This window comes from Ranitomeya imitator, chromosome 9 (assembly GCF_032444005.1).
Source record: "Ranitomeya imitator isolate aRanImi1 chromosome 9, aRanImi1.pri, whole genome shotgun sequence".
NCBI classification, from domain to species: domain Eukaryota; kingdom Metazoa; phylum Chordata; class Amphibia; order Anura; family Dendrobatidae; genus Ranitomeya; species Ranitomeya imitator.
In genome coordinates, this window is record NC_091290.1 from 46,711,297 (window position 1) to 46,733,405 (window position 22,109).

The 22,109-nt window shown below is 44.5% G+C and overlaps 1 protein-coding gene across 2 annotated transcripts in view; it reads right to left on the reverse strand.

Moving 5' to 3' along the window:
* CHID1 (chitinase domain containing 1) overlaps positions 1-22,109 on the reverse strand; it is a 507,376-nt gene that overhangs the window by 253,308 nt on the left and 231,959 nt on the right. For both annotated transcript variants that reach the window (XM_069740216.1, XM_069740217.1), the window contains exon 10: positions 20,722-20,877. In XM_069740216.1, the coding sequence (XP_069596317.1) occupies positions 20,722-20,877 (156 nt within the window). The remainder of the gene's footprint in view (positions 1-20,721; positions 20,878-22,109) is intronic.

Below are 22,109 nucleotides of genomic sequence, written 5' to 3' on the forward strand. Positions count from 1 at the left end.
GGTATCTTATATCACCCAGGTATCCTATAGTTAACACTCTAGCTCTATCTTTGCACATCTTTAACACCAAAAAAGCTTTACTCTCTATTCTGCATTGTATTCGGATACGTGTCGAATGGACGGCACATGGATGTCATCCGTGTGCACGCATTCATCTGTGCTGCCTGAAAAAAAAAGGACATGTCTGCAGGTTTTGCACACAGATACACGGTCCGTGTGAAAACACTGACATATGCGCTATAGATTTAAATGGGTGTGCGTGTGTCAGTGTTTGCAGTACGTGTGAAAACGGACAACACACATACTGCTAACACGGACATTTGAAGGGGCCTTCCATGTAGTGGTCAAAAGTGACCGTGCCATCAAAGCAGTTTGACAGAATAAGGGAATTTTCTTAGTCCAAAACCCTCAACATAAAATTTATGTTTTTGTTGATCCCACTTCACAAAAAATGGAAAAACAATTGTGCAAAAGTAGCACAAATAAAGACGTGAACTTGGTGTGGTCAGGACCACCAGCAATATACTGTATGTAAAATAAAGCAAATAATGCAGAATTGCTGGTTTAAGTACATGTTATCTTGCATCAATATAATAATTAATCAAAAAGGTGTATGCAACACAAAATGGTACAAATTACAACAACAGCATGCCCTGTAAAAAACAACAAACTCTCACACAGCTCTGCCGACAGATAAAGTTACCATGTGGCTCTCAGAATACGGCTATACACACAACTAAAAAAGGGTGTTTATTTGGAAAAAGTAACACATTAAAAGAAACAATACACATTTGAAATCATCCTAATCATACTGACCCACAGAATACACTATTTTTTATCCCCCAAATTGGTGCCATTTTTAAGTACAACCTGCAGAAAAAAAGTCTCAAAAAATTACAGGGAATCTGTCACTAGCTTTTTACTATGTAATCAGAGAGAAGCATGATGTAGGGACTGAGACCCTGATTCCAGTGATGTATCACTTGCTAATCTGTTTGTGGTCCTTTTGATACAATCTTAGTTTTCTCTGCTGCAAATCTAGCAGAGCTCACATGATGAGCTATGTATAACCCTGCCCACACCACTGGTTGGCAGCATTCCGGGTATACTGTGCATAGGCAGAACGCTGCCAGTCAGTGGAGGGAGTGTGGTTGGATCAGGAAGCACATTACACCTAGTTCTGTAGTGATAATCTCCTGCTGATAAAACACACAGACCAGTAAGTGACACATCACTGGAATCAGGGTCTCAGCCCCTTCAATGTGCTGCTCTCAGATTACATAGTAAAATATCTGCTGAGAGATTCCCTTTAAAAAAAAAAACTGACCACTGCAATGAGATGAGAAACAGAAAGAGATCTTGGGAATTGTGTGAAATTATTACAGATCAGTAATTTGTGAAACTTTTCATTGTACAAAAAATAATCAGAGTTCTGTTTCGGGCAAACTGTGAATAGTGGCTACAGTGGAAACCTGACAGGTGCCACCACTGCAAATCCCTATTAAAGGGAATCTGTTACCCCAAAATTCGCCTATAAGCTAAGGCCACCGGCATCAGTGGCTTATCTACAGCATTCTGTAATGCTGTAGATAAGCCCCCGATGTAACCTGCAAGATAAGAAAAAGTTAGATTATACTCACCCAGGGGCGGTCCCGGCGCGGTCCGGTCCGATGGGCGTTGTGGTCCGGGTCCAGCGCCTCCCATCTTCATACGATGACATCTTCTTTCCTTCCTGCTGTGGCTCCTGTGCAGGCATACTTTATCTGCCCTGTTGAGGGCAGAGCAAAGTACTGCAGTGCGCAGGCTCCAGGAAAGGTCAGAGGCCCATCGGACCGGACCGCATTGGGACCGCCCCTGGGTGAGTATAATCTAACTTTTTTCTTATCTTGCAGGTTACATCGGGAACTTATCTACAGCATTACAGAATGCTGTAGATAAGCCCCTGATGCCAGTGGCTTTAGCTTATAGGCCAATTATGGGGTGACAGATTCATTTTAAATAAGAGCGTCTAGTGTACGTGAAAACAGTTGTGGACATATACACTATTTATTCGCTTTCCACAGTGTACATGTACACATTATACTTTTTTTAAAGCTTCAATACATGAAATTTAGAACTTTAGCTTTATTACGATCATCGCCCAAAGGACCTTGGATTGCTCAATCTGCCCAGCGACCAGCAACAGCCATGTGCCCCAAACTAGAAAAAGAAGGCATCTTCCACATAAAGCTTCAGAAGGGTTGCGATAGCTGAGCCTTTAGTATCTGGCAAATAGATCTTTACATAGCAGACAACTCTCCAGCCACCATGAGGATGTGAAGGCATGAACATGGTGAGATAGCTTCCAGCACAATAGGAAGAGATTACGGAGAGAGATTTGATGTAAATCATTATCAAGTGGAAAAGCACAACAGAGCACGCTCGATCAATGGTAGGGCAACACAATATGCCAGATAAATGTCTGCGTAAAAAAGGGTGGGGAAAAAAACATTAAAAAAAAAAATGTTGCTTGTGAATTCAATATCCTTTTGTATGCTTTAGATCAGTGATAGAGGGGGCAAAATGATGGCTTCCTAAATGACAATGTTGTACGGTGCCACTTAACCTCGTTAAAAAAAAAAAAAAAAAATCAGCAAGTATTCTTTATGGCTAGCCATCCACTGCACGTTTAAGATTGATAGTATTGGGGGGCCTGCCGATGCCAGCGACTAATTCAGCTGGATGTGACGCACATTCAGAAAAAGGAGTATGGTGGCGCACAGACTCGCGGCTCCCTGCACTGCAATATACGCTGCCGGCCAGAGACCAGCAGCAGTGTCGGGATGCCCGTCAAGAGTTGTGCATGGCAGTGACACCATGTGCCACCTAAGTAAGCTTGCCACATGTCGTAAGGTAAGGTAAGAAGAATCGTTTGTTTTTTTTTATGCGTTGGAATAGATCGGCACAACGGACATTATACCTGGAAGGGGCCCAGGACAGGTTAGGAGACATTATACAAGGACAGGCCCCAGGATGGGGCCAAGGATGGGAGTAATTATACCAGGAAGGGGTGCAGGATGGAGAACATTACACAAGGAAGGGAGTTGCTATACCAGGATGGGGGTCATAATACCAGGAAGGAGCTCAGGATTGGGGTTAGCATGCCAGGATGAGGTACATTATTATAGGATAGGGGACATTACACCAGGAAGGTGCCCATGATGGGGGACATGATACCAAAATAAAGGACAATGTTAGAGGAATGAGCCAGGATCGGGGATATTATTACTGTAAGGGGCCCAGAAAAGAGGACATTATACCATGAAGAAACAAAGGATGAGGGACATTACTACTGGAAAGGGCACATAATTGGGGACATAATACCAGGAAGGGGCCTCGGACCTAGGATGAGAGACATTATTACAGGATGAGGGTGAGAAAAGAGGACATTGTTACAGAAAGGAGGCAGGACTGGGGACATTATTACAGAAAGGGGCAGAGGACATCCTTGATGGAAGGGGGCACGATGGGGGACATTATTACATAGGGAGTGTACACGTATGTCTTTATACGATCCAGAATTACAAAGGCTGATACAGCTGACCAACATGGTAGTGGGGCCTGCTCGCAGCTCCAATGTTTCATGGAGTGCGCTAGTCACTTTTCAAAAATAGCCTTTGACGGCCTCCTTCTGGCTCTCATAGACTTGTATTAAGAGCTTGTGATGTAGTTTCTGACTTCCGGAAGGTCAAAAGCTGCGATCACAAGAGGGCCCAGGGAGACCGGAGTGGTGCAGAAAAATAGGGAAGATGCCGGAAAGTGAGTATATGACCAGGGGCAGGGGACTTACATTTAAAGCGCCACTCTATTGCTGGAAAAAAAAAACGCTAGAGTGGTGTATTAATGATTTGTTTGTGTAATGCAGAATAAAAAGGTCGTCCAACCCTCGAGAAGATCCTTCTATATGTCTAAAAGGGTTTATGACAATGGGTTTTCCCACTTAGACAACCCTTATAAGTATAATCCAAGAGCAGTGATAGTAATGAGAATATATGATATAGTGAGATTTTCCAACCTAATAATCTGACATTACCCTATTAATTACAAAATGTTCACTTCACCCTTAGGCTGAAATAAAATAAAGAAGCAGATATTAACCAATAAGTCATACGCTAAGCCCTGAAATAGCCGGATTAAGACTGGAGAACATCAGTGGCTCCCTGTATGTAATTTGGCAGGTAATGCCTACACCTTCCCATTAATAACATTGCAGTGTTCTCCGCTGCATGGCTTCACTTTAATGAATAAATAATCAGCTACTTTATTTATCACAAAGTAGATATTCGCTCAGAACAATCCCCCCTAACCTTTACACACGCAGCACAGATACAATTCCAGAGGTCTCAGCAGAGGGACGGGGTATTCTTCTCAATAAATGATTCAGTAGGTTTTTGAAAGGATGAAGGAGGTTAACTCCTTGTGAAACTGCTATTGTGAGGGGTTAAGAAACCTGAAGGACAGATTTTTTTTTAAAGAGTAACTAAACTTAACACTTGTTTTTATAAAAAATATTTAGGCACCTGGAGGTCAGTAGGGATCCAGGTCCTGAGAACCCCACTGATTGCTCAAAAGACTACTGAGAAGTGCGGCGCTCGGGAGGTAGAAGTGTAAGGCCTAAGGGTGCAGAAAGCAGTGTACGGAATCGGATACAAGAGAAACTTAGGCTTTCTATTAAATCCGTACTCTGCGCCATATGTGTGCGCTCATACCGGAGCTCTGCGCTCCTGACTTCCAAGCTGCGCACTTCTCAGCAGTCTTTTCAGCCATTGGTGGCATCTCAGGTTCAGAACCTCCACTGAGTTGCAGATACTTAAAGGGAATCTTTCTGCAGGTTTTTGCTGTTTATTCTGTCACTTATTAGGCTGCGTGCTGTTGTTTCAATACAATGACTGTTTTATCAGCTGGACATTATCACTCCAGGACTAGTGCCTGCGTGGGTCCTGGTCCAACTCCGCTCCCCGTAATGTCTCAGCAATTACACTAGACTGTAGACTGAATGGCTGACAGAAGCATTTAGAGAAAATAATGAGCTCTAGGCTCCGACCACCATCAGCCACCACTAGAGGGAGCTCAGGAGAATACTACATACGGTTATAGAGGAATATTTGAGAAATAGCAAGTTATCCCTTATCTGTAGGGAAGAAGATAACTTGCTGACCACTGAGACCCCCAGTGATAGAGAATAGGGATCTGCAGAACCGCATCTTGAATACGCACGATCGACCTCCTCTCCATTCATAGTATGTGCTGATGAAGTAGCCAAGTCCTATAAATCACTTTTCCAGCATTCCCATAGACAATGAATGGAGAGAAGGCCAAAAGTGCACCTCTGCTCTATTCAGGATACGGCTCTGCAGGGCCCAATTATCAGGGAGTCCCCGCGGTTGTACCCACAGCTATCATCTGTGCTGTCGAAACGGGAGAATTTCTTATTTTAGGATTTACCCTTTAGTAATAAGACAGTAAGCTCCTAAGACCCATTTAGAATCTGTTGCAGGGAGTCGGCATGTTTTACCAGATTAATCACTGTTTTAGTATAAATTATATCACCACAGATCCAACAATTTACCAGTTGGTGCAGTAAATTGTAAGAAAACCAACAGACCCAGGATTCATGATCTGCAGGTTTTTTATTCTGTGTATAAGAATCATTAACTGAAAGGTGGTGTGTCCACAATAACAGCAATGTGGAGATCAACTGGTCACTCGTTCTGTGAAGAAACAGGTGTGAGTAAGGTGGCCCTTATTTAAGGGTGAAACCAGGACATGTTGTACAGGACATTTCTCCTTGAAAGCCTGAGAAATATGGGTTGTTGGAGACATTGTTCAGAAGAACAGCGTACTTTGATTAAAAAATTGATTGGAGAGGGTAAAACTTATAAAGACGTGCAGACAATGATCGGCTGTTCAGCTAAAATGATCTCCAATGCTTTATAATGGAAAGCCAAACCCGAGAGACGAGGAAGAAAACGGAAGACGACCATTCGAATGGATGGAAGAATGGCCAGAATGGCAAAGGCTCAGCCAATGATCAACTCCAGGATGATCAAAGCCAGTCTCAAGTTACCTGTGATAGTTATAAGACACCTATGTGATGCTAATATCTTAGCAAGATGTCCCCACAAAGACCCGCTGTTAAAAAAGACATGTACTGAAGCGGATACAAGTTGCCAAAGAACACATCAACTGGCCTAAAGAGAAATGGAGAAACATCTTGTGGACTGATGAAAGTAAAATTGTTCTTTTTGGGTCCAAGGGCCACAGACAGTTCAGCAGACGACCCCCCAAACTCATCATTCATGCCACAGTACACTCTGAAGACAGTGAAGCATGGTGGTGCCAGCATCATATGGGCATGTCTCTCTTACTATGTTGCCGGACCTATTTACCGCATACCAGGGATCATGGACCAGTTTTCATATATGAAAATACCTGAAGATGTCATGTTGTCTTATGCCGAAGAGGATTTGCCCTTGACACGGGTGTTTCAACAAGACAACGACCCTAAACACACCAGTAAAAGAGCAAAATCTTGGTTCCAGTCCAACAAAATTGAGGTTATGAAGTGGCCAGCCCAATCCCCAGAAATTATTCTAATAGAATATTTGTCGAGTGACATCAAAAATGCCGTTTCTAAGGCAAAGCCAAGAAATGCCAAGAGATTGTGGGATGTAGTCCAAGCATCCTGGGCTGGAATAACAGGTGACAGGGGCCAGAAGTTGGTGACTCTATGCAACATAGATGTGAAGCAGTTCTAAAAAGCTGTGGGTGTACAACTAAATATTAGGTCAGTGATTCACAGGAATGCTAAATCCTCAAAAAAGTAAATATTGTGAGTTTATAAAAACAAATGCAGACATTGCTGTTCATTAGAAAAGTAGTTAAAAATTATATACATTTCTCTTCATGTTTTGAATCAGAAAACAGTGTGCAATGTTCCCAATGCTGGGAATAAAAACTAGTATAAAGATTTTGTGACTAAGTCATATTTTTTAACACACTGCTATTATTTTGAACACTACTGTACATTAGGACTGTGCTTCAAGGCTTGGTAAGGGCTGGCTCTAAATTTTGCTATGAGTCTCTATGATTTAAGGTCGCAGAAGAGTCTAAGGGGATTTGCAATTATCAATCAAGACATTCTTACACTTTTGTTATGCAAACAGATACGTTCTGTCTGATATATTCTATCACTCAAGAAACTACAAGAGACTGCACCAATAAAGTTTCCATTTAATTCCATAAAAAGCCACTGGTAAGAAGCGGCTACATAAGCTGCGGTGTGTGTGATCTTGCTGGTTATTACTGTGGTCTGAACGGACCGTGTAAGCTTTCTGTGCCAGGTTATGTCAGGAGCAAGCTGAGAACTCGCGGTCCCTGACATATGGATTGCTTGTTGGAAACCGACTAGACTGCAAAGAAATATTCAATGGAATTAGCATGACCTTGGGCAATGTCACTGTCACTTTCTGTCAGACTCTGCAGTCTTGAGATGACAGAGTTCCTTCCTTATGTGGGACTTTAAAAACCATTATCACTGGTTAAAGGGGTTTTCTGGTTTAATCCGTGTTAGGATAGACTAGCAGTATAAAATCGGTGGAGGTCTGACTGCTCGGAGACAACCCTGATGATCAGCAGTGAGCCCTAAGGCTATGTGCACACGATGCGGATTTTCTGCGGATCCACAGCGGATTTTTCCACGCAGAAACGCTGCAGATCCGCACTGTGATGTACAGTACAATGTTATTTATGGGGGGAAAAAATAGCTGTGCAGATAGTGCGGAAAAATCTGTGCGGAATTGCTGCGGATTTCAAAGAAGTGCATGTCACTTTTGTGAGGATCTGCAGCGTTTCTGCACCCCTCCATGTTAAAAATCCGCAGCGGCAAAATCCGCAGAAAATCTGCATCAATTCCGCATAAAAAACGCACAAAAATTCGCATAAAAACCGCTGCAAATCCGAGGCTGCGGATTCTGCCAGGAGATGCGGATTTTGTGCAGAAAATTCTGCACCTCTTTTCCTACGTGTGCACATAGCCTTAGAGTACCAAGCTCTGCCTGATAAAGAGTTAAAGAGGTGTGGTGATCACAGGAGTATTTTGACCCCTTCAAAGAGCTAATCATCAGTGGTTCCCAGAATTGGACCCCATCCAATAGGATATTGATGACCTACACTAAAATTAAGCCATCAATTAAAAAAATAAGGCAGAAACCCAACTAATGAGTGAGTGATCTAAATTCAAGCTAGGTCAGACAACAGAATAAGTTATCAGGACACAACCGGAGCACAAAACAGACCTATAGACCAGATTAGCAGAACTATTGACTGGCAGTGGATGTCAGCGCTTCAGGGGTTTAAATAGTTCACAGCCCAACTCAGGGATCCCAGGAAGGAATGATAAAAATCAGACCCAAACTATCCCCATAGTTCCCTGACAAAGCAGATCCAAAAGTCCCAGAAAAAAACAGGACTTTTGTCCTCATGCGTCGCCAGCAATAAAGGCTTACTGCTGTGGCCAAAAAGGAAATAGAGGAGACACGAATCGGCATAGTTGTTCAACAATTGATGAATACAGCCAGGTTTATCAACCACGAAAGAGGTGTGAGACCGCTGGACAGGAGCTGTGAGAACAGTCTCTCAACCTAACAGAACTGGTGGTTCTTTTTATGATTAGCCGGCTGGCTGGACATCATAGTAGCGGCATGATGTACATGTGACATCATGCCAGGCTGGCTAATCAAAAGAAGAGCTGTAATGCTGTTAGATAAGAGGCGGTTGTTAGGGCTCCTATTCAGCGCTCACCCTATATGAGTGCCTTTCCCCAGAAAGTCACTACCGTCAATCAGTGTGGTAATGGAGCAGAATGGACATTCATGTAATAGTGGATGGTATGAGTCCATCAGATCGGAGCCACTGCTTGTCTCAGTGCAGAACCCCAAATAATAAGGCATATGATGAGAACTGTCCAGAGTAGACCCTAATATATAGGGAGGAAGATGGCTCCAAAGTTAATCCTCGTTGCACAGAAATCCTTCTACAATCATATCTACATAACAAAATAAAGAAGCCCTCGGTGCCCCAGGATAATGGCACTGCTCCGTACATCACACAGGTCGCCCTTCTGTCTCCATTAGCAAGTAATATAAAGGACATGCAAACAGTGTTCCTAACCAAGGAGTGACAGAACTAATGAGCACAGACAGTGCCACCTTGCATGCTTGATGCTGTGCTGCTGTTCTCCAATGCCAAAATGTACAATCTCCCAGAGAAAGCCCAATCCATTAAGGTCACTGAAGTGGAATTGTTCCGTGGATCTCCTAACATTAAATGAGAATTTATGTTCAGAGCATAAGGTAACCTAATTACCTCGCCATTGCAATATACTGTCTTACCAGGGGAAACAAAGATTACATGGGGAATTATTTGCTATTTTAAGCTATTTGAGGTTGGATGGTCTTGGTATAAGGAAGATCAGAGCTGAAGATGTGCACTTGTTTGTACATCTTAACTTATGACAGTTAGAGTTCTAGTCAATGGAAACTCTCTAATGAACGTACATGAAACATGACCCACTGTGTACAGGTGATAACTGAAAATCTGTGGGGGACCTAGTTGTCAAATGTACTGCCACAAGGGGGTCCCTATTCCTCTAATTGATAAAAACTGTGGTCAAGTATGCATATCTGCCAAAGATAGCTGAGCACAGTAGTCAGCGACTACCAGCTATCACCACTCTAGTCACACAGAGGATTTGGGACCCCCGTTCTGGGGATTTGTGGATAACCTTCTAGTCTGATCTCTGACAATCTACCAGTTATCACTTTTCCAATGGATAGGTTATAATCTACTATATAATTGTCAAAGGAGTACTTCCGTCTGTCTGCCTTTCTGTCTGTCAGTCCTGGAAATCCTGCGTCGCTGATTGGTCTCGCCAGCTGCCTGTCCTGGCTGCCGCGACCAATCAGGGACGGCCACAGTCCGGCCAAGGCCAAGAATTAGTCTCTCCCTACTTCTGTCCAGTCAGTGCCCGGTGCCCGCTCCATACTCCCCTCAGCGCTCACACAGGGTTAATGATAGCGTTAACGGACCGCGTTATGCCGCGGGTAACGCCCTCTGTTAATGCTGCTATTAACCCTGTGTGACCAACTTTTTACTATTGATGCTGCCTGTGCAGCATCAATAGCAAAAAGATCTAATGTTAAAAATAATAAAAAAACAAAAAACCTGCTATGCTCACCTTCCGTTGTCCGCCGATGCGCGCGCTGCTGCCGCCAGCTTCCGTTCCCAGAGATGCATTGCGAAATTACCCAGAAGACTTAGTGGTCTCGCGAGACCACTAAGTCATCTGGGTAATTTCGCAATGCATCGCTCAGAACGGAAGCTGGCGGCAGCAGCGCACATCGGGACAGATTCGCTGGACGCCTGTGGGTGAGTATATAACTACTTTTATTTTAATTATTTTTTTTTAACAGGGATATGGTGCCCACACTGCTATATACTACGTTGCCTGTGTTATATACTGCGTGGCTGCTATATACTACGTGGCCAGTGTTATATACTGCATGGGCTGTGCTATATATTACGTGGGCTGTGTTATATACTGCGTGGCTGCTATATACTACGTGGGCAGTGTTATATACTACGTGGGCAGTGTTATATACTGCGTGGGCAGTGTTATATACTGCGTGGCCACTGTCATATACTGCATGGCCTGTATTATATACTGTGTGGCCTATGTTATATACTGTGTGGGCTGTGTTATATACTGCGTGGCCTGTGTTATATACTGAGTGGCCTGTGCTATATACTGCGTGGCTGCTATATACTACGTGGGCAGTGTTATATACTACGTGGGCAGTGTTATATACTGCGTGGGCTGTGTTATATACTGCGTGGGCTGTGATTTATATACTGGGTGGGCTGTGTTATATACTGCATGGCCACTGTTATATACTGCATGGGCTGTGCTATATACTACATGGCTGTGTTATAGACTGCATGTCTGCAATATACTACATAGCTCCAATATACTACGTGGCCTATGCTATATACTATGTGGCTGCTATATACATACATACATACATATGCTAGAATACCCAATGCGTTAGAATCGAGCCACCATCTAGTTGGTAATAAAAGGGTTGGCAAGACCTTTCTCTGAAGGTTATTCTTGAGAGTCGATGGTCACCGGAATAGAGGCCTATGAACCTTTCACTACCTGTAACATCCCTGATGCTCAATAGCAGACTGTCGTGCTGCCACTATATGAAAGGATGCCCAAGCGAGGTAGTCATGGGCGAGCTTCTGTTCCCACTCACTTTGGCATCCTATAGACATCTCGTGTCCCAGTCCTGGTGTAATGCTGTGTGAGGTGCATCACACTTACTTTGTGACTGCAGGAATTTTTCTGAGTCCAGGAATCCCTCTTCTGGAACCAGGGAAGCAAATAATCCAGGAGACAAGAGGTTCATAAACCAAACAAACGTTTACTTGGTGAGTAGCAGTGCAGTAATTACAGGCAGATATAGAGGATGAGGCCTAACGAGTTGTCATCTTTCCCACAGGTACTGGATACAACTTCAGCCCTGGTTCTCAGTATCCGTAGAATGTCCCTCTCAATGGTTTTCCTAGCCCTAGGGAGTCTTCTCCATCACTAGCAGTATTTTCAGAATACCTTCTGACCCCATGTAGTCCGACTCCATCTTTCCCTGTAGCTTCACAGGCTGAGTGTGCCCCAGGTCCCCAACATCCATCTCGAGGTTGCCCCTGGCCATTTAGACAAAATCACACTGAAGGGTACTTTCAGCCAACCACTGCCCCGAGTATTAGGCCCATGCAGTCACTAGCAGCCTCTTGTCCTAGGCCCGCTACTTTACTTACTGCTGTCAACACCCTGACAGGCCCTGTCACTTCCTGGGCCTGCTACCAACTCTCAGTTCCTCCACCCAAACTGGGCCAACCACTACAGTTAACCCTGTCTCAGCTAACTGCAGCCCCAGTGGGTAACACCCCTTCATCACATATAACATCAAATGCTTTTAACTCTTGCAGTGTCAAGGAGCAAATCCATTAGCCCCCACGACTGCTACACATACATATGTTGTCACACTATATAATGACATTATGGTGGTCTACTAATCAGAAGAGGCACCAGGCAGTAAAAGGTTCGCAGTGTTGTGGTTTGGCAGTCACGGACTACCAAAGTGGCAGGTGGACCAAGGTCCTCAAACTATTTTTTTCTAGTCTAGTAACTCTTCACAAACAAAATTCTCTTTTTGAACCTGGTATTAGATGGACCTGACTGGTGCTGGATTATCAAAATCTCAGAATTATTAACTGTCATTAATGAGCTATGGGATAATTTAGCAAGTTATGGATCTGGCCGCCCAGATCACGAGCCCGTGAAAGCCCAATGCAAGTATTAGGACTTAAACCTGCGGAAATATTTAGCATACATATTGATAGGTTAACATGCACACACCAAGAAAGTTCTGAGAGAACTCCCCAAAAACCGTGGTCATAGCCTTAGACACTGAGGCAGAATATGCTTGGACATTTTTACACATGCTCAGCGGTGCACTGGCCTTCACAAATGTATAGTTCTACAAGAATAGATACAAAGAAAGAATAAGAAATGCATAAGTCTAAAATCAACGGGTGTTGGCGTTTTAGAAACAAAACAATCGATATTCATATTTCACTTGTGAAAACCATATACTGTACGTATGACAGCCAGATATAAAGGATGTCATGTCAGGCTGCAAAGATAATTAGGAATGTTAATTTATGGTTTTCTGATGATTCCTAATTAAGGGCTGTTTTTGCTGAAATCACAGTTTTAGCGGGTATTAAGATATTGAAATAAAAAGAATCAGATATTTCTTTTAAACTCCAGTGATCCTACATTGTCAAGGATCTTTGAACTGTATGAACAGAATAAGAGAGAAAGACAATGACGTCATCTTAGAAAGATTTTACTTTATAGAAAAGCTTCAAAACTACTGTATATACTGATATTTATTTAACTCGTTTATACAGCGCCATTAATTCCATAGCACTTCACTGACACATTGCGGCTCACAATCTAAATTCTCTACCAGTATGTCTTAAAGGGAACCTGCCAACCCCCCAGGGCGTTTTTAAGTAAAAGAGCCACCTTCAGCAGTAAGGCTGCATTCTGAGAAGGTGGCTCTTATGCTTAGTATCCCTAGGAATGCTGAAATAATCACATTTATAAATTGCCCGCCATACCTCTATTGTGTCACGGAGGTATGTCTTCTCCCCCGGTGTCAACCGCCTCCGAGACGTAAATCATCTCCCTCATGCGTCTGTGCGCCGCCTCCTGTGTTCAAAATACATGCCCGGCGCCTGCGCTCTGCCAACATTTCTCGGGCATGCGCCGTGCGTGCTGCCCATGAACTTACATCAGGCGAGAAATGTTGGCAGAGCGCAGGCGCCGGGCATGTATTTTGAACACAGGAGGCGGCGCACAGACGCAAGAGGGAGACGATTTATGTCTCGGAAACGGTTGACACTGGGGAAGAAGACATACCTCCGAGACTCAATAGAGGTATGGCGGGCAATTTATAAAAGTCATTATTTCAGCATTCCTAGGGATACTAAGCATAAGAGCCACCTTCTCAGAATGCAGCCTTAGTGCTGCTGAAGGTGGCTCTTTTACTTAAAAACGCCCTGGAGGGGATGACAGGTTTCCTTTAAGGAGGTTTTTTAAGTTAAGACATATCATCAATATGTGATGGTGGGGATTCAGCTTCTTCCGGTAAGCCCATAATTATAAATGGCTGACCATCAGGCATCCGAAAAAAAAGCACCAACAATAGTTTCAAGGGTGCTGCCCCTTTGTTTAACTAAGTCGTTGGTGTCATTGTTCGGGCCCCAATGATCAGAGATTGACGGCATATTCTAGTGTTCTGACACCAGAATTTAAGGTGAAAGAATCTCCAAAATATTGGCTAAGAAATCAGCAGATGTGATAAATGGTGTCTGTATGAAATTCATTAATACATGTTTTTTTTTCTTGGTCTTATCACATATTGCACAGTATGTTTTCATCACTTACTGAAATTAATGGGCTATCTAAGTAATCCCCAGACATACTGGACAGCTGCTCGTATCTGCTTTCACTGATGGTCAGCAAATGGGGTCCCTATTGGTGGACTTCACCAAATAATGAGACACTATCAAAATGTTTTTGCTGTCAAATGAGGAACCACTACCTTATAATTATCTTACCTAAGTCTCCACAGGACAGTAGTTGTGATGACACTCCCTGTTCTCAGGGATGTAAAAAAGGACTAGACTCGATAATCGTAATAAACATATGGTGGGTGCTGGCATTAAACATGATTTTTAGTACAATAAAAATAAAGCGACTAGGCTAGTAATTACACATGGACTGAGGATATGGACGACACATGGCCTAGAGTTACAGATGACACATGGACTGGAGCTACTGATGACACATGGACTGGAGCTACTTACGACACATGGTCTGGAGCTACTGACGACACATGGTCTGGAGCTACTGACGACACATGGTATGGAGCTACTGACGACACGTGGTCTAGAGCTACTGACGACACGTGGTCTGGAGCTACTGACGACACGTGGTCTGGAGCTACTGATGACACATGGACTGGAGCTACTTACGACACATGGTCTGGAGCTACTGACGACACATGGTCTGGAGCTACTGACGACACATGGTATGGAGCTACTGACGACACGTGGTCTAGAGCTACTGACGACACGTGGTCTGGAGCTACTGACGACACGTGGTCTGGAGCTACTGACGACACGTGGTCTGGAGCTACTGACGACACGCGGTCTGGAGCTACTGACGACACGCGGTCTGGAGCTACTGACGACACGCGGTCTGGAGCTCCTGATGACACGTGGACTGGAGCTACTGACGACACGTGGTCTGGAGCTCCTGATGACACACAGTCTGGAGCTACTGAAAACACGTGGACTGGAGCTACTGACGACACGTGGACTGGAGCTAATGGACGACACGTGGTCTGGAGCTACTGACGACACGCGGTCTGGAGCTACTGACGACACGCGGTCTGGAGCTCCTGATGACACGTGGACTGGAGCTACTGACGACACGTGGTCTGGAGCTCCTGATGACACGTGGACTGGAGCTACTTACGACACGTGGTCTGGAGCTACTGACGACATGCGGTCTGGAGCTCCTGATGACACGTGGACTGGAGCTACTGACGACACGTGGACTGGAGCTACTGAAAACACGTGGACTGGAGCTCCTGATGACACAGTCTGGAGCTACTGATGACACGCAGTCTGGAGCTACTGACAACACGCAGTCTGGAGCCACTGACGAAACGCGGTCTGGAGCTACTGACGACACGTGGTATGGAACTACTGATGACACGTGGTCTGGAGCTACTGATGACACGTGGACTGGAGCTACTGACGACACGTGGTCTGGAGCTCCTGCTGACACGTGGACTGGAGCTACTGACGACACGTGGTCTGGAGCTAATGACGACACGTGGTCTGGACATACTGACAACACGTGGTCTGGAGCTACTAACGACATGCGGTCTGGAACTACTGACGACACGCGGTCTGGAGATACTGATGACATGTCATCTGTTGTTACTGACGACATGATCTGGAGCTACTGACGACACATGTCTGGAGCTACTGACGACACATGGTCTGGAGCTACTGACGATACATGGTCTGGAGCTACTGACGACACGTGCTCTGGAGATACTGATGACACGTGGTCTGGAGGAACTGATGACATGTCATCTGTTGTTACTGACGACACGTGGTGTAGAGCTACTGACAACATATGGTGTGGAGTTACCGACAACGTGATCTGGAGATCCTGATGACACGTGGCCTGGAGATACTGATGACACGTGGTCTGGAGATACTAATGGAATGCGGATTGGGACTACAAAGCACATTTTTATTAACTACAGTCGGAGAAGTATGATGTATAGGTGGGACTTTCATGTTTCCCTTTAAAACATATATTGAGTTATCTCATACAAGCAGACATGGATGCAATATGGCAACGTTTACTCATGTCCTTGCTAATGTATGTCTATTGTCAAATGAAAAGCTGTGGCAGCTGCAGGAATTCACTTTTGGGGATAGTTGGAAATGTTCTTTTGACTGTATTAATGCAGAAGAGTGTCATTTGTATAGCCTAAATATAGCAATATTTTAGAGACATGTGTCCAGGGAAATCCTGTCATAACCAGAGGCTTGTTACTAGCCTCAGGCCAATATATACAATCTGCACTACAGGATAGCAGTGGGTCAGAGGCATTCATTCAACCACTGCGATAAAACTCACCGAGAAGAGATGGTTGAAATCAGTTCATTCAGCATGTTTAGTCTATTCTCTGAATATGTAACATAACGTTTGGTGATGATCATGAACAGAATATAGAGCGTAACCTTGCAAATACATTCAGAGTTATTAGTAATCTTACAGTATTTCTTGCTGGTTCATTGGTTCCACAGAGGTTTCATTAATGAGTTTCATTTTGAGAAGAATTATGTTTATAACAGTAACAGTACAATAATCTGATATAGGATACATGATCTGTAGCACTGCTATGCAGGAGCTCAGCATAGGCTCTGTTCACATTTACATTTTGACATTCCATTTCATTTTTGGGAACAGACAAACTGCGCAATATCGAAAACGATTTCATTGATTGACTTGATGCAGATGGAAACAGTGAGGCCCCATTGACTATCGCGGGATCTCTCTGGGTTCCTGTATGCATCAGTTTTTAGCTTGATGCCCTCTTTCTTTGATTCTAAAAATGAACACATAAAACCAAGAAGAACTTCAAAATACCCAGTGTGGCCTTTGGCTTCCATTTGCATCAGTTATGCACAGCCTTAATTTGTTAGGCTACGTTCACATTGGCGTTCCGCCAATGTGCGTCGCTGTTGCGCCGGCGACGCAGCGGCGACGCGCCCCTATGTTTAACATAGGGGACGCGTGCGTTTTTAGGGTGGCGTTTTTCGACACTTGCGTCGTTTCCGACGCTAGCGTCGGACGCAAGAAAATGCAACAAGTTGCATTTTCTGTGCGTCCGATTTCGGTCAAAAAACGACGCACGCGTCGCAAAACGCGCGCGTTTTTGCGTGCGTTTTTTCGTGCGTCGCGCGTCGCGTTGCCGACGCAGGGCGGCGCAACGCTAGTGTGAACGTAGCCTTAGTTTTGTTTTAAGCAGAGGAAAAAAAAAAAGTGATCTGTTGCACCAGATATGCAAACTGAAACCGAGGCCCCTGTAGATTATTATGGAGTTTGATTGGATCCAATCTATATACATAATTGTCTAAGGGGTACTTTCGTCTGTCTGTCCTTCTGTCACAGATATTCATTGGTCGTGGCCTCTGTCTATCATGGAAATCTAAGTCGCTGATTGGTCGCCGCAAAACAGCCACGTCCAATCAGCGACGGGCACAGTCCGGAAGAAAATGGCCGCTCTATACTCCCCGCAGTCAGTGGCCGGCGCCCGCTCCCCGCAGTCAGTGTCCTCGGCGTTCCGCTCCCCGCAGTCAATGTCCCCGGCGCTCCGCTCCCCGCAGTCAGTGTCCCCGGCACTCTGCTCCCCGCAGTCAGTGTCCCCGGCGCTCCGCTCCCCGTAGTCAGTGTCCCCAGCGCTCCGCTCCCCGCAGTCAGTGTCCCCGGCGCTGCGCTCCCCGCAGTCAGTGTCCCCAGCGCTCTGCTCCCCGCAGTCAGTGTCCCCGGCGCTCCGCTCCCCGCAGTCAGTGTCCCCGGCGCTCCGCTGCTTACTCCCCGCAGTCAGTGTCCCCGGCGCCCGCTCCATACTCCCCTCCGGTCACCGCTAACACAGGGTTAATGCCGGCGGTAACGCATTCCCTTACCGCCGCTATTAACCCTGTGTGTCCCCAACCTTTTACTATTGATGCTGCCTATGCGGCATCAATAGTAAAAGAAAGTAATGTTAAAAAATAGTACAAAAACAAAAAAGCTGCTATACTCACTCTCCGTTGTCCGCTGAGGCGCTCGCGCCTGCCGCCATCTTCCTTTCCCAGCGATGCTTTGCGAAATTACCCATAAAACCTAGCGGTCTCGCGAGACAGCTAAGTCATATGGGTAATTTCGCAAAGCATCCTGGGAACGCAAGATGGCGGCAGCCGCGTGCCCATCTGCACAGCGCTGTTGGATCCCAGGAAGCGGAGAGACGGGACGCTGAGGAGCAGCGACCAGAATGGTGAGTATGTTCAACTACAAGGGGCCCTCGGATCGTTATGTGAGTATGTTTATTTTTTATTTTTTTAACCTGTGACATACGTGGCTCAGTAATATAGTATGTCACTGGGCAATATCCTATGTGGCTCTGTGCTGTATACTACGTGGCTGGGCAATATACTACGTCGCTGTGCAATATACTACGTGGCTGTACAATATACTACGTGGACATGCATATTCTAGAATACCCGATGCGTTAGAATCGGGCCACCATTCAGTCTTTCTATATTCTTGCAAAACTTTTACTTCCTTTCAAATAATTGACACGTAAAAGAAGTTATGTAACCCATAATAATCAATGGGACCGTCGATTTCTGCTCGCATAACTGATTTAGCAGATCACTTATTCCATTTGTCTGTAAATAAACAAAGAAACCTCACAACGGAAGTGTGAACATCGCCTAAGATCTGGTGGAGGAGTCAGAGTGTGTTGCTCGTTTCTACCCACAAACAGCAGAATTTGGAACGCAGCTTTGCGATAATATAACTATAGATGTCTACAAAGTAAGTAAACACATAATGATAACCCCATTAATCTACTGCTGGGGACCCTTGTTCTTTATGTATATGGGTGATATCAGTGTCGGACTAGGCTACCAAGACCCCACCAGTAACCAACTCCAGAGCCCCACTTTTCAGCTACCTGCAAATGTGACATTATCCTCAATCACAAATTTACATACTGATGAACGGGGTAGATTGTTGCATGAACAAGATGCCGCTTTTGTCTGTACATAGTGATTCAAGTATATTGTGCTAAGTGCTGTTCATATAAGAGGGTGGTGGCCCACTCTTGTACAGGGGGCCCACCAGAGGATTCCTTGTATTCCTGTGGGCCAGTCCGAAACTGACCAGGGGCTCACCGGAGGATTCTCCTGTATTTCTGTGGGCCAGTCCGTAACTGATCAGGGGCCCACCGGAGGATTCACCTGTTCTCCTGTGGGACAGTCCGAACCTGACCAGAGGCCCACCGGAGGATTCACCTGTTCTCCTGCGGGCCATTCCGAACCTGACCAGAAGCCCCCTGGAGGATTCGCCTGTTCTCCTGTTGGCCATTCCGAACCGGAGGATTCGCCTGTTCTCCTATGGGCCATTCCGAACCTGACCAGAGGCCCACTGGAGGATTCGCCTGTTCTCCTGTGGGCCATTCCAAACCTGACCAGAGGCCCACCGGAGGATTCGTCTGTTCTCCTCTGGGCCATTCTGAACCAGACCAGAGGCCCACCGGAGGATTCGCCTGTTCTTCTGTGGGCCATTCCAAACCTGACCATAGGCCCACTGGAGGATTCGCCTGTTCTCCTATGGGCCATTCCGAACCTGACCAGAGGCCCACTGGAGGATTCGCCTGTTCTTCTGTGGGCCATTCCAAACCTGACCAGAGGCTCACTGGAGGATTCGCCTGTTCTCCTCTGGGCCATTCCGAACCAGACCAGAGGCCTACCGGAGGGTTCGCCTGTTTTCCTCTGGGCTAGTCCAAACCTGATCACGGGCCCACTGGAGGATTCACCTGTTCTCCGGTGGGCCAGACCGAACTTGTCCAGGGGTCCACCGGAGGATTCTCCTGTGGGCCAGTCCAAGCCTGGGTGATTTTACAGGTGCAATTGTATTACTCATAATGAAGCAGTTAACACATGAAGGGTAGGAAAAACCCAGCAATTGCTAAAAAAGTTACATTATGAAAGAAAAATACTGGGCATACCGTTTATAGCTATAATATGAGAATATACCAGATTGGAGAATAGAAATCTTACAATTCCTTGGCAAATCTAAAGTATGTTGTTTATGCGCTGCTTAACACACATTAGTGCATACTGCACAGTTATTTCTCTATATATTACCTCCAAAGTCGCCTTGAAAACCACTTTTCATTGTGGCTGTTATGTTTATGACGTGTTTATAGTGAGCACTGAGGGAGCTGTTACCATTTGTGTGCAGAATGCTTCAATTTATATCAGCAGCGCTGACAAATAGTAAGGTCTGCAGCACTCGCCGGCATTGAGAATATACAAAGTAGCAGTACAATCCTTCTACAGCAAAGCAATTCTGAAAGTGCCATTTTTCAAGCAGATAACGGAGGAGTTGATCTGCCCGAATTTGCTGTTTTGTGCTGGGAGCTATGCTGATTCCTCCTGAGATACAAATACGTAAAACAATTATAGTAACAGCATCCGAGTCTTTCTCTTAGAGCAGACCGAGCTGATGATTTTGTTCAACCTCTCAGAGATAGCAACAAAAAAACAAAACAACAACGAGCGGCAAAACATCACTATAGATATTTCTGAAACCTGAAATTTAGACATTGTAAATAAAATGAGGTAAAGAATTGGAAGCTTCTTGGCTGTAATCACAAATGTCAGACTTGATAGAAATACCCTTCTTACCTGCTCCCAAGAATTGGCTCACCAGATGCACCAAGAGCAGAATAGTCCATCCCATAAAAGTGCAACCCAAGGAGGATCTTCTTCCTCCATTTTGACTCGGGGTCTAAAATTTGCACACATGCCTGAACCCATGAAATTGGAGAGTTGGGACCTGGCCTAGATGAAAAATAAAAATTGTTACAGAGTGAAAACATTCTAAAAATATCAAAAGGACATAATTTTATTTTATTTTTTTAATAATAAACTTATCTGTTATCTTGTACATCCGAAAAAAGAAAAATGTGTGTCATGACAAAGAATGATAAATAAATTACTAATGACATTTTAACAAACTTTATTGAAATATAATTACTAAAAACAATGACATATCAATGATTCCAGCAGTACAATGGCTAAAACTGGTGGGTGAACCACAGTGGAACCCCAAGATAATTGGTATATATCACAAGGTGTTATGTATATTGAAGCAATAGAAATATATAATTAATCAATAATATACAAACATAAATACCGTACATACAAAAATGTCTATGCAAAAGTACATCAGTAAAAAATCAGCCAACATCAAATATTATAGATAAAAATCAAATATTAGAAAGAGAAAGCAGGGGCTCACCCACCAAACACCCCATGTGCGTTTCGCTATAGACCCATGATGAAGCAATTGTAAAGCATACGTCAGGTGTTTGGTCCCCCTTTCTCTTTCTAAATAAAAATCTAATAAACATTGAATAGAACGTTGAAATAGTGACTAAATAATTCTTTTTATTACCATTCTGCAACAAAAATAAAACAATGTAACAATTCTAGACCTGTCAGACCTAAGAAATGTATTACCTAAGATAATCATATAGTAAGTGACACCATTTTTCTTTAGGAGCTTTTCAAGTCTCCGCTTTTTTACTTTTCGGCTTACACGGTTTAATGCATATTTTATTTGCAAACTGTTCGAGCATTGACCTCAATCTAAAAAGGGAAAGGCATTGATCGCTTCTTCACATCTGAGCGACTAGCACGGCAGACATGATAGGAGAGAGGGCGAAGGTGCAGTAAGAGGTTTTACTTGTCATTCACATCACTGACGACAGAGCAAAGTAACAAGAGCAGGTGACCGCGTCCGTACAGCGGTGGGTGCAGCCTGAGTGCAGTTTAATAGAACATTTTGCAGGAGCAGCTGCAGCCTCTGGACAGAGTCAGGAGTGATGAGGACATTTGAGAGTCATTTTTGCAGAGGCAAGAACATCAATAAATAAGACTATGACCATCTGTGCATTACCAGGTTCATTCCTAAGGGCTTATCTAACCTGTCCATCACACACTGGATGCCCGAGCTGTCCACATAACCTGCTGTGACTTGGAATAATGAGCAGAATGTCAAGTTTAAAAAA